At 39.2% G+C, this 14,375-nt stretch overlaps 1 protein-coding gene across 1 annotated transcript in view; it reads left to right on the plus strand.

Annotated features, from left to right (window-relative positions):
• tafa5l (TAFA chemokine like family member 5, like) overlaps positions 1–14,375 on the plus strand; it is a 42,211-nt gene that overhangs the window by 5,730 nt on the left and 22,106 nt on the right. Inside the window, exon 2 of the mRNA XM_047573543.1 lies at positions 6,514–6,663. Within this exon, the coding sequence (XP_047429499.1) occupies positions 6,514–6,663 (150 nt within the window). The remainder of the gene's footprint in view (positions 1–6,513; positions 6,664–14,375) is intronic.

A 14,375-nucleotide genomic window follows, 5' to 3' on the forward strand; every position in this document is an offset into this window, starting at 1 on the left:
TCACCTGGTGTCCTATTACACTCTAACTACTGCACCGCACGTGTCAAGTGGTGTTAAGGTAATGAGATGCTCTTGGCTGTGGTTGCCTTGACTAGCATATGCTCATAAATAAGATTGCTGTTTGATGTCATCCTGAGTTGTTAATAACAGACAGAGCTGTGAGATCAGAAAGGACATGAAGGGACAATTAGGCTTTAGCATTGCATTGTCAAGGTTAGGGCAGCAGGGGAAGGGAAATCAAGACAAATCCAGACACCATACATGGTGAATGAATAGTAGTCAGTACTTTACTGACAAATTCCAAAATCCAAAACAGAATCCCATGAAAACACACATTGACGGACCTTTATTTTCCCTTTGCAACTTCTCAAGTCAAATTCCGTGAATCGTTATGACTGCACATTGCTCATTTCATCTTGATGACCGCTACATGTTAATGATCTGGTGTGTCATGGGGTTTTATCATTAGCATGTTCCCCAAGCATTGTTTCCAACATTAAGAATAATCTGTGAGCCTGATAAATCCATGTGCTATTGACATTCACACGAAAAGTTAATAGCAGAACTTTATACAGCAGGCTTGAAATAAAACTAATGGGAAAACTAACAATGCCAATGAAAGTGTAGCAGATATTATCATAGTCATAGTCATAGCAGAGGATCAGACATTGCTGATGATACAATTAAGAGTGGTCTGACATAAAGGCACAACATATGCTGTTTTGGTTTATTTTAGAAAATTCTGATGAATGAATTTTGTTCATACCAGAGAAACAAAATGACTGTAAATGTAAATGACTTCTCAGATCACAAATCTTTCATTGGTTCTTGCATCAGGTTTTCTCATTGAATATTTTTGGGCTTTGGTGGTGGGACTGTGTGACTACACCTGAAATGGAAGCGTATCCATTTGTTTTTGTGGTTTGACACTGGTTCCTTCTGTCCACAATGTTGACAAAGATGTAGAATCCCAAAGTCATGCATGCGTTTGTGTGCAGTGGAACAAGAGGTTTTACGAAGTGTTTGGCTTGAAAAATACTTTATAAAGAAGTCTACAACTCAGTTAATCCATAATTGAAATAATCATTAGCTACCCTAAACGTAATGAAATTGTTTTGTTAAGGCCAGCTAATGATTGATAGAGAAGCATAAATCTTCTTTTAGCAGTATGACATAGCAGACTGCATATGCGATCGGTGCGGTTTAGCGGCTTCTACTTACATTTTAAGATTTTATAAGTGCAACCACCACAGATCAGTTTACTGATTACCTGTGTCATTATTATGGATAATGTCTCATTCAGTGTTTATAATCTCACATGAAAAATCTGTTGAATTCATATCTGATCTGATACGTGTTAACGTGATTGTCATGCTCCAAAGTAGCACTTTGTCAGCAGCCTCATAATTGTATCCTGCACTGCTGTCAAGAAAGGAACGTACAATGGGATGAAGAAATCACTCACAGTTATTATTGTATGTCAGTGTTATGATTAGAGTCTGATTAGAAAACTACTTAGAATCAATGCCAGGATTTTTAAGCCAAGCCAGCACAGTAGAGCCTGTGCTGTAGCTGGGTCTTTATAGGGCATAATTCCAAATACAATACATATTGTCATGAATAATTAACTGCACTGGCTTTACAAGAAAGGATTTTTTTAAAAAATAAATATGGTGCAAACTATAGTTTGCAAAGGCGCTCCTTGCAATGAAATAATGTAAACCCTCACTTCCCTCCTTAGCAGCCCACAAGTAATTACAATCTATAAAGGAAGATTGTTTTAATATGGAAATGGAATCCTTGTCATAGTTCATTCAGTGCAGCCTGTCATAGCGTTTTATTGCAAATTCCCTGAGGAGAAGCAAAACCTCTCTCACAAGTTCCCAGTTTGGTTTCAGTTGAAGCAGCGTGGAGCTGAGTCCCATGGCTGCATGTTAAATCTGATAGAGGTTTTTTATCTACTGACACATCTCGACAGGTTTAATTAACGAGAGAGATAAAATAGAAGATAGAATGAATTAAATGTTTTACAGTGCAAGCACAACTGTTTAAAGAATAAACAGTAAATTGTAGGAATTGATTGTGATGTTAACACAGATGATGATAATTGCTGGTGTTGTGTATTCATTGTCTGTTGCCAGGGTCAGCCAGTGTACCGTATCTAGAGTTTAATAACCTTATCATACCCAACAGTCTCCAGCCCTGCAGTGACGCACACTGAATCAGGGAACATTGTGAAAGCGAGCGTGTACTCCTGGCAGCCTCTCTCAGGCAGAGATATTAAGATATTTGTGTGTTTGTACTGGTGATCTGCAGTGTGTCTGATCAGAGTGCTGATATGTAGAACACAGACTCATGTCTTTGCTCTAAGCTGTGTGTTTGGACCCTTGTGAGTGTTTGTGCGGCTGCTTTGCACTTGTTTAGTGTTGTGATTCAGTGATAAGGTCATCAGGCTGCCAGTCAGTGCTCTGAGCCAGTCTCGAGGCGCCGTATCGGCTTCCTCTTGTTCTATATATGTCGTTTTTGACAGGATTCAACCGTTGCCATCCTTCACTTGGCACACTCCTTGCTGCCCCAGACATATGTGCATTTTATCGTGTGAAATTGAGACGAGGCCAAGTGTCTTCACACTGCTGAGTGACAGAAACCCCTTGTCACATGAATTAGCTCCTGTACCTATGATGGAGCACCGGCCAAGGCTGTGGGCACTTTACATAGCAACTCCTCCATCTACACGGTACACAACTCCTCACTTCAACTCCCCCCTCTGCCTTACTGTTCCCCACCTTCGGGCTTATTGCATGAATCCCATTCGTCTGCTCAGTGATGAAACATGGCAGAGAGCACTGATATCTGATGGCACCTTTGTCCTCCAAGAACCCACTGAGTACACAGCGATTCACCTGAGAAAAAAGAGTGGGAGCAGTGGATGGTGGTGGGTCCTGGGTGGGGGATGGTGGGGAGCATTACTCCAAAATGCAAAGTGCATAGCAGTTCTCTGTGGAAGTGATTGTGTTTTATGACTCCTAAGACTGCTTGAAGCTATAATTCTATGTAAAAATACGCCTGTCTTATCAGCCTAGATCATAAAGAGTGGGTGGTGCTGAGAACAGCAACCCATCCACTTGTCTTATTAGTGTGGCAAATGCCTGGTGTCAAGTATGAAAGAGGAAAATTCTTTAACAAAAGTCTAAAGCCGTCGTCATCGGAGCACAATTGTAACATTTTACCCAAGTGTGGTGGCAGAGGAAAGGTAAAGGAGTCGTTAACAATGGAGGGACCTCTGTGGCCCATGAATATCCATAGTAAAGTTCAGAGAAAGTCACCCAGGAGCTGACCTGATGATAACGCTACAACAAAAGTCGCTGCATTACAAATAAGATCCGTCGCCAGGACACTATGAAAATTGAAATGCAGCCATAAGATCTTGCGATACCTTTATATGGGTCAGAAACAATGCTAGATTATCAACCGGCCTGAAGGGGCCTCAGATTCTCACTGCCTCTCGTCATCTGATAAATTGACTTATAAGAAAATATCCATAGCAGATGAAGTGAACATTAAAACAATAATAGTCTTATGTATAGCAATAATAATTTGGAAAATTTGCTCATGACTTTTTTGTGGCATGAGAAAATGTATACCAAATTATCTGTGAATTACCTAGTACAGTAGCATTAAGCCTTTAAATGGGGTCATCTCACAGGGTGTTTACAAGAAAAGTTTATGAATGGCCCACATTTGATTTCACAAACCATGTGATTTAATATGTTGTAATGCAGTTAATATATATTTAGTTGATATATTCAGTGTCTTCATCCTTTTGTTATTCCTTTGCATTTCCTGCATTAAGTTATCTACTGTTTAGTTTGGTAAACTGTTAGACACCAACAGTTTCCCAGATGTCATGTTCTCATACCTAACGGCTAAAGTTACCACTTGAACTCTAAACAGTTTCCAGTGTTTTGTGTCTGCTGGACAGACATTGGTTCATCAATCATCTGACTGCTGCCTCCTAACGGCTTTGCCAGAGACCCCTCAGCTGGTTAGTCCAGCCATGGAACCAGGAGATACTTTATCCTCTAAAATAAAGATTGCCGCCTAACCATTAATCTTGGTGTGATCTTGATATCAGAAACTTCTGTCTCTCATCTTTGGTTCTGCTAATTTTGTGAGTCACTTGTGCTTATCGACAACCATTTCGACCTTTGTCGTTATCATTTCATGCTGTGGAGCGGTTAGCGTCTCACTTAATGAGCCTTTGAGGGAGTTGGGAAGACGCACCAGCCTGGTCGGTGCATGCCAGGGATTCAACTTACAGAAACTGCAACACAGACTCTTCCTTAATCTGCCTTCCACACTCTGATTTTATTTCACTGTAAGCCTAAATGGCTTTCACTTGCAGCTCTCCCTTCAATATAGAAAATAACTTTTCCAGATCACTACATTGGTGAACTTTTTCTGGACTTTGCTTTTCAACCTATAGCAGATGAGTTCTTATATCCTGTAAATTTTAACTGTATTTATCTTACATTTATTAAAAACGTTCAAGCTAAGTAAGATGTGTTATAAATGGCAAAAGTGATAAATGTGTTATACATATATAGAAACAGACCCTTAAGCACTTAATTGCAATTAAAGGATGTTTATCTGCAAAAGACAACAGTTAATAACTGTCAAACACAACAGGAAGGCATAAATAAAAGACAATTAAATCTATTTTTTCTGGTTTCCAAATAATTTACCCGAACAACTGCTGCTTCAGTAATTGTTCAGTGAAACCATTCATTTAATGAATCTAAACACTGAAATTGTCGTTGCTACGGCTCTGCTTTTGTTTGCTCATGGCCGTTGGGAAGTTTTCATAGCAACTCATTAGAAGAGATCATCAAAGCCACACATGAGCCACAGCTGCAATTTCGGCAGACAAAGCTCATCTATTCACCTTGATAATAGTTTGACCCAGGTGTGTGTCTGAGTGCTGAGTGCATGCAGAAATGTATCTCTTGGTGTTACAAAATCTCATTTGGAATCATGTCAGTTTCATTGAGTAATTTGAAAAGTAAAAAGTGGAGTGAAAGGGTTTTTTTAAGAAGTGCTTCATCAACTCTTGTGACTCCCCTGACATTGAGGAAAAATCTGGGAGATAAAAAACATTTACTCTTTCTCTGTCTTCAAGAATGATGAAGTTTCCCTAGTGTCCTGTCACAGTAGTCCATTTCCAGATTAAACCTCTTTGTGCATTGTAGTTTTCTCTAATTTCTGTAATTAATTCAGATGTAACATTCTCATAAACTTGAAAAAGAAAGAAAGAAAGAAAGAAAGAAAGAAAGAAAGAAAGAAAGAAAGAAAGAAAGAAAGAAAGAAAAAAAGAAATTTCGCCATATCTGGGATATATCCAGAGTTATCCATTAATTTGTATTGCCTGGAGAACTCTGAAGTAATTCTCCGTGCTTGCATAGAAGTATAAGAATACATCAAATGCCATAGAGATTTCTGCACAAGGTAATCATCACTTTAAGACATTCTGTCCATTTGCTGTCTCAGTAAAGCTTGGCTTTGCTTAAAGTATTGGTCTGTGTGCTATAGGAGCACAGTGCCTAGCAGCTGCCTCTCTATCAACCAAGTCACGCCTTATTTCTGCCAGTTCTCTATCTATTATTAACTCAGTTTGATAGTAACATAACAAATTCAAAACCTGAACATTCCATATTTTAATATAATTCTGTGTTGCCCCTGGGACAAATGTAAAACTGAGATTCTGAACATAGAAAATACTGATCTTAAACTGTATATTAGGGCATTAACCAGTATGATGTATAATTAAAGTCCAAGTAAGGCTTTAATTTCCCCCTTGAATTTATGTTCATATGGGGTCTAACCATTCACATCCACCTCACTATGGTCTTGTGTTGTAACAATGTCTTCATCTTCAACTTCACCAACTATGAGATACTTGAGCAAATCACCAATACTGTCATTTCGGGTGAAGATGATATTGATGTTTAATAACTGAACAGGCTGATTGCTATGAAATCTGCTGAGCACATTCATACTCACAGCCAGAAAACTTGTGAGATTTTAGTCCTCAATCCATGTGGGTATGTGCTTTCCCTTAGATGGCCCTTTTAAATCTTGGAGCAGTTGACTTGCAGGCTAGCAAAATAGAAAATACCTTTTTAACAGATTTTTTTTTTATTTTCGAGATATTTTTGTTTTCCCATATGACCACTATAAAATGCTATTATCCACAGAGCACCCAGCCATGCTGCATTAAAACTTGAGAAGACTTTTAAATCACTGAAAGTAATTTTTCTGCTCGCGGTTTTTAAAGGAAAGTATTAAACTGTTCACTGATGCACAGACTGAAAAAAAAAATGGATCTGTGAAAACAACAGGTGGCCTGTTGTTTTTACCTTTGAACACCAGTTGCTTCTCTGCTCTGTAATATGTTCATTACAGTCTCATTATGCTAATGTGATGTACTTTGTTCCTCACTGCTGTGTTTGGCAGGCCAGTTGGCGGTGGGAACCTGCGAGATAGTGATGCTCAACAGAGACAGCAGTGTTCCCAGACGGACCATTGCCAGGCAGACAGCCCGCTGCGCGTGCAGGAGAGGCCAGATCGCTGGCACCACCAGGGCGAGGCCAGCCTGTGTAGATGGTGAGTCGGATGACCTTTCTCATCTGGGGGAGAGCAGGTTTTACACTTTCTTTCAACCCAGTCAACAGGACAGATCAGAGGGTTGAAAAATTATCGAAATGATTTCCCATCAAAAAAGCGTTTTCCTTCTCTTCATTGCTGTTCCCTTTAGGAAGACATGTATGCAAAGACGGAACAACATTGAGATAATAAATAAAGTTTGAATTTAGGAATTTATGACCCATATAAGAACATTCAAAACTATTTAAACTCAAAGCTTACCACATACTGATGCTTACCACAAGCAGCCAGTTACTGTAGCTTAACAAAGCCTGAAGACTGGAAACTGCCTTTGACCCGTTGCCAGGCGACCAACAGTGACTCCAGGGTGTACCTAGTTTTGGCCAGGAAACGATCTCATTTAGGTTTAACACTTGTTGCATTCTCAGATGCAATTAATTAACCTTGGAGGTACAGTAGTTGCAGGCAGATTTTACTATCTCTGGATAAAGCTAACAGTTTCATTCTCATTCCAGGCTTTATGCTATGCTAAACTCACTGACTATTACCTAAGTCTTGTTAGGCTGCTCCAAAATGTCAAACTATGATTTTGTGTCAGGTACAAAAGAACTGTCATCATTTAGTACACAATGATTTTAGGAAATACCAACGACTTTTGAGGTAAAAAACTAAAATGTTAATTTAGCTAACTACTGGTTAACTACTGGCTAGTGGCCACATAAGTCATGAAAATAATAGAGCTAGCAACATAACCAATATTGCCGTGTGCTTGCAAATAGCTGTACAAACAGAGTGTATGCCATAAACATAAAAATGTTTAGCTTGACAGATGAAATACATCTTTTCTATGACTCTTCCGAGTAGCTTCTTCAGTTCTGAGAGACTGGTTGGAAGTTGTCTGGCCACCTAGATCACCTACATCTGCACATATCAGCTTGACTAATGCTCCACCTCTTAGCCCATTTTCAAATTAATTAGGAGGTAGAAGGACCCCAGCACTGCAAAGATGGACAACACTGCTCTTCAGGAAACCGATGGCTGATGCCGTGGAGGGTTTGTCCATTTTTAAATACAGTCCACGTCTGCAGGCGCTCTACTAATACATATTCACACACAGACTAGTCCCAGTGGGAAATGCACTGGAGATTGTAAAAAGATTCCCAAATATCAAAAATAGCAAATTGTTAAATTACAGCAATGACCAGTAATCCATGAAATAAACTGCGATAACTGCAAATAATGGCTTATGAAACACTAACGCTGCCACAACAGCATCCGAAGACCTTTTTCATGGCAGACATTTTGACATAACAGGAACATCATGAAAAATCATGACAGGAAAAAGCGCAGGTGTAACTATTAACATTAATGATGTCCCTGTTCCATTACGGGTCCCATTCCAGTGAAGCATCCTCAATTCCTGGCCGGCATCTGGCAGGCCTGAATGGAATACAGTCCATATTTTTATGACTGATTACACCTGTGCTTTTCCTAAAAATTTACAGTGTAATAACAGTGTAAAATGATGCAAAAAGCAAGAGGGTGAACTATATTCACACCTGATTCACCACCTGATTCGCCACCTTCCAGAAAATCACAAAGCTGGTGAAGTTCAAACTTCAGTCAGGCTCCTGTCGAGAGCAGCCTGGCCCCAAAAAGAGTACTAAAACAAAATGTATGGGCTTCCTTCTATCTCCACTAAAAGTAAGTGCTGATATAATTTGGTTGTTTAACCAGTGAATCGATAATCATGACTGGTTGTCTATATTAGGTCTTTTGTAGTTCATTAGTAATTGGTTTGCTCCTTCGTCGTCTTCAGTTTTTTATTAGTCAGTTTCTCCTCATCCTCCTGCCTTTTTAATATATTCCAGCTGAATAAAGATCTCTTGTAATGGAGAATGCAGAGTTTGTCCACTTTGTAGATAACATTTTGCACTTTTGAGCCCTCTCTGTGTTATTGGACCATATCTGCAAAAGGATGATAAGAAAGATGAGAGGACTGGAAGAAGTGGTGGGGGTTTGATTGCATCTCACAGTATCACAATCACATGCATCAGATGGTCTATTAGTTCCATCGTGCAATGTTTCATGTTGGCTTTAATCTAATAGCCCTGACACAGGACCACAGTCCCACAGTCTGTGTCAGCCTCTCTCTCCGCACCTCTTTTAACCACCGCTCCTTCTCTGCAGACATCTCTCCATAACACTCAACAGATGCTAATTAATTTTGAGAGAACTATGATTACAGCAGCAGGAAATTGATTATTACTGGCTTCCTGCCGCACCCCACCCTACGCTCCATTAATAACTAGTGAATTAAAGATGGAACCTGTTGCTTGCCGGGTTGTAGTAAGATTTTCCACTGACGGCAGAACTGGTGTCCATCATCACTAGGATTTAATGTGGATTTCTGCATATTGCATGAAACTGCAACGGGTCTAATGCTGACACTGCTCAAATATCCTGTCTGACCTTTAGTGAGGACCATATTCAGTTCACATTTAATGCGAGTTCACAGAAATGGTCCTTTACCCTTCTGAGCGTATTTGCAGGTCATTGACTAAAAACATATAAATTCATTTGTATCTTTGGAATACTGACAGCAGCGTATCAGCTCATTGTCATTGGGACTAATTTAACATAACCTTTAACAGCAGCAGCAGCAGGAGAAGAACACCACCTTTTTATGATCTTGTGATAGAATAGCTACATCATATTTACTGATAGTGGGATCATTGCTGACTCACTGTAAAGGAAACAAAGTTGGGATCTGATGATAAATATTTGTAGCTATGACTGCCTTTAGAAACCTACTTTGCTTTTCAGGTAAAAGAGCAACTTTACTAATGTCTCATTTGTGAGTTAAAGATAATTGGTGGTGCCTCTGAGATGTACTCCAAACCAAAGAGTACAAAGTGTACATTAGTTCTGAAGTGGTGATTTCCCTGCTGTCAGAGCAAAAAGGACATAGAGTCCGGGGCATTTCTGTGTGGTTTTTTTTCAGCACATCACAGTCCTCTTCTCTAGCTCTGCAGTTTCATATCTGGATCTATACTGTCTCTGCTGAATAATTTAGAACTGTTATAAGCTAATCTTGGAAAGTAATATTATTGGATGAACACTTGTGTCTTTTGGCAATAGTCAAGTGTTTTCCTAAACTTGTGATTCACTGGTGAAACAATGCCAGGGACAATAAAAAACTTCACAGTCTGTTCTGTACGGCCCATCTCTCTTTTTTCTTTGCAGTCATATGAGGAAGGCTGTTAATGCCGTCAGATTTTTATTTGGATAGAAAAGCCCATTAGGGATTCTGTCCCTGCTAGAGAGAACACATCATAAATGTTGTTTGTGTCTAACAATTTATGAAGTTTTCATAAAAGTAAATACACAAACAAAAAACTTATATTCAGGGGCTAAATATATAAACCAGCAGCAGACAAGAGGAACAGGCATCATTATAATTGAATAGAACAAAGGGTTTCCAAAAAGAAAATGGGTAAAAAGCAAAATATATAAGGGTATATATCTTAACACATTAGGAAACAGGATGATGCTTTATGGTCAGGGCAACCTGCTGGCCATTATTCCCCAGTAGTAAGATTGTAGCCTGCCATAACGTATGCTGGAAACCATGACGACTCATGGATCAGCACCATGGACAGCGGTAAAGGCACATTTATTGAGTCTACTCTCTGTGTACTCCTACACAGTTGCAACGGGTTTGCAGTGTGTTCAAACCAAAAAAAGTGCAACATGCATGCTAAAATCTCTAGATTATAGGTTATTACTGTCCACATTATATGAATTATGTTGTATTACATTTTTATTATACTTTTGAATGCCACCCAGAAATCTGATGCTTTACCATGTTAGTAGTTTAACTTTCTTTGTCTGCCAGCAACTTTAAATAGTGAGTTAAGAAAAGCTGAAAAGTTATAGCCACCATCAAAAGCTTGTGGATTTGAGTATCTTAGCTGTTTCCTGTAAAAAAAAGAAACTGAAATCCTACGCTTACGTATACAGCCTTTGGGACATTTTTCAAAGTTACAACAATCCGTCACTGTTGGTTTAAAGGAGACAATTTGACAAATATTTTCTGTCTCCTTTGTCATCCAGCTGGTATTCTAACTTTCATAATTACAAACCAACAAGCTCCTGCAACTGAATAAAGTTTGTTATATGCGAGTTACCTCCCAATTTATGGGCTGATTGGCCCAGATGGCAGCTACATGACATGTTTACCTTGTTATTCCTTATTTGTTTTAATTCACTGAACAATTTCTTACAGTGCAGCACACAAGTGCTGTTTATTTTTCCACAAGAAACTTTCTTTTATTGTTTTTTTCAGGACATATTTCAAGCTGTCTTGCCCTCTTTTTGTATGTCACTGTTGTGCAGGTTTAGTCTGCACACTGAACACAGGAGGATTATATACTTTTCCCTGCTTGTCTCCCTGCTCTCACTCTAATCTGCCTGAGTCTCTGCCTCTTCCTTTCTGTGCTTGGCCCGTTGTTGCCATGCCACCACATTATACTGTAATTGTATGAAGCTTGATGCTACCACGATAAGAGTCAGCAGGCTGCATGGAGAATGTGTATATGCTGGGTTGAAGCTTCTGTTCTCACACACAGTGAAATGATTACAACAAATGTTTAAGATTTATTGCAGACATACAACTGAGAAGATTACTCTTTATTTCTTTTTTTATACAAAAAAAATTAAGAATTTACAGTATCATATGCTGTATATGGGTCAAAGACGAGACATGTCAATTCTGGTGTCCGAGGCATATTTATAATAGTAAAAATAAATAAAAAAAAATTAAAAAGTACAATTTGTTACTCAATTCTCCCCACTTTACTTGCTCATATGAGTATTTACTGTAAGAAATGAAAATTTAAGGACCTATTTAGCTCAAAAGTACAAAACTGTCCTTCCTGGATAACGTCCAGGCTAAAGATCTAAGTACAAAATTATGCTAAAAATGTCAAAAATCTTAATAAAGGCATTAATGATACACTGGGGCATAATTGTGTTGGTGTTTGTAATGACACCTACAAATATAGTAACAACACTAAGCTCATTTACATTTTTATTCAAGAAATACTTTTGTCCCCATTTTTGGATTCTCAAATGTCCTTCCTGTGTATCGCACATAAAGTGGCTATATGACCATAATTGGATTTAGACAGCCATGTTACAGGGTGTTGTATCAGCCAACAGATTCTGAAGGACCCCCAAAAGAGATAACAATGTCAGTAAATCTCTCTTAAAATGTTAAAAAAAAATTTAAATAAAAATTTTGACCTTTTCGCTCAGTGGTACGTGATGTACCACCATGATGTGTCTTTCTGGATAACGCTAATAACACATTTATAATTTTTTTAAATTTTAAAATGACCTATTTCATGTGAAATATCACATTGATGTGTTGAAGATTGAGCTAATGTTTTACACAGTAGACCCAGTTAGTACCTGATTATAAAGGAAAAAAAGTTGTTTTGTCCTTCCTGGGTAACGATATGTCCTTCCTGGATAACAAAGGTATTCTGTTACCCAGGACATGTCCTCTGTCAGAAAGACTGGACATGTTAATCAATTCAGTAGCTGTAAGTTTTTAGACATTGATTTGATGTTGTACTGTTGTTCTTTTATTATTATTAATAGCAGCTGATTTAGATTTTTTTTCACTTTTAAAATCCTTATACGTCTTTGACCCATATACAAAAAAAAAAAAAACATTTGTAAAAAATTATGTATTCTCTGAAAAGAGACAAACTTTTCAGGTGTGACAATACTGGGCACTTCACTCAAAGCATTTTGTCAACAGAGTATAATGCTATAATAATTATTTACCATGAGCACACCCAGGGATCGAACACAACACAAAAAATAATTCTGAAAAAATATTCTGAATCAAGCTAAAGATAGAAAAATGTAGAGGCATCCTGATGCTGTTATGTTTGCCAAACAACCACAACATGAGAAAAATTCTCTTTGTCACTGACTAACTTCCTACTTTCATATCAACTTAATAAGCTACACTGATAAATTCCCTTTAGCCATTTGTGATTCAATGTCTAAGCACCCAACAAAAACACAAAAAAAAGAAAAATCATTTTAAAAACCAGCCCAAAACACAACAGAAACAAAAACCCTGGCTTGATTAACAAAATGTTGAAGTATGCCTGTATTTTGCAGCTTGGCTGGTGGCTGTGTTTAATGTTGGATTTTTCTGACGTCCCAGTTAGAAATGAAAGACCATGAGTCCTCTGGTGACAGGCTGGAGGACAGAGAGCTGAAAATCTGGCCACCGTAAATTATCCATGATTGGATCTTAATTAACATCACCCAGAAAGCCTGTAAAAACCTGTTACAGTGTTTCCGGTGCCCAGCTAAGTTAACTGATCTTGTCAAGTGTTAATTGCAACAAAAGAACCATCAGTATTGGTACTTACTAAGCTACCAAAGGAGACATGTGACTAACTGTTGTGATGATTCTCTTGATCATTCCTTCACTCTCTGCAGTGAATCTTTAGGTGTCTTCTTGGTGAGAAACCATCTCAAAAACTCTTGTACCTCACCTGAATATATTTTAAAAGCGCTGCCCATGGCTTTAGTTGATGTTGATATTATTTTTATTCTTCCGCAGTGGCAGAATTTCATCAGATTAGCAGTGTGTCTGCTTTAGATGGCCCTGTTGTGCCTCCTGCCCTGCTCTGAGTCTCGTCTGGCAGTGCTGTTTTGTGCTGGGCAGGGCTTGGCACTACACACTCGGGGACAGATGGCACTACGTGTGATCTAGTTGGAGGTCCAGAGGCCCAGCAGAAACCCTGGCAGCTGACAAGCCTGGCCCGACGTTCCATGGTCCCTGGGTGGGACAGTGACGGCAACAGGATGGGCCACCCAGGTGTCAGCCATACAAACATAGAGACTCTTTCTCTCTTTCAGCCAGCTGTTTCACCACCACCGCTGCTGCTGCACATGGCCACCATCGCAAACATTGCATAACAGGTTCATGTTCAAACTCAACAGAAAGCAGATACTTACCATAATAAAACCATAATGCCAAGAAAGATGCAATATTTCTGATCCATCTGCTCCCGTTGAGTGAAAACAAGGCAGGTTTATTGTGACAGCCGCATGTAAAACATACTGTAGGGTGAAATATAGCAGCCGACACATATTCTCAGACAGCTTCATCTCAGAAGCTTAAAGTCTGCTCTGGATACGGTTGATGCGTGTGGGCGGTTGTACTGTGTAAGCTTTTTAATGTGTCTACAGTTGTGTGTGCCAGCATATTCGAGAGATAGTTGTGATGGATGGAGACAGGCTGAAGCCAAAATGCTGCGGTGCCGTTTTGTTGCTGCTTGTGTTGCTCATGATGTCGTTGTTGATGAGGTTATTGCGGCGAGGCTCTCGTCCCACCCAACGCTGCATGGCCGCTCCGCAGCTTTCAGCACCAAGAGATGCATCAAGTCATCATAGATCAACGCACACTGTCACGGATGGCATTGAAAAGTAACAAGGGCAAGTCTGGATGCTGTGGCAGGAGCAGCAAAATGCATTTATTTTAGCCCACCTCCACGACTCTGGGCTGGCCAGCCTGATGCACTCCACGGTTAGTCAGCATGCCCGCCACTTTGCCAGCTCAGCTTTTATTGCGTGCACTGGAAATTGAGTTTTGCTGGCCCTGTAATGTACTCAAAACT

This window comes from Mugil cephalus, chromosome 1, assembly GCF_022458985.1.
Source record: "Mugil cephalus isolate CIBA_MC_2020 chromosome 1, CIBA_Mcephalus_1.1, whole genome shotgun sequence".
NCBI classification, from domain to species: Eukaryota; Metazoa; Chordata; class Actinopteri; order Mugiliformes; family Mugilidae; genus Mugil; species Mugil cephalus.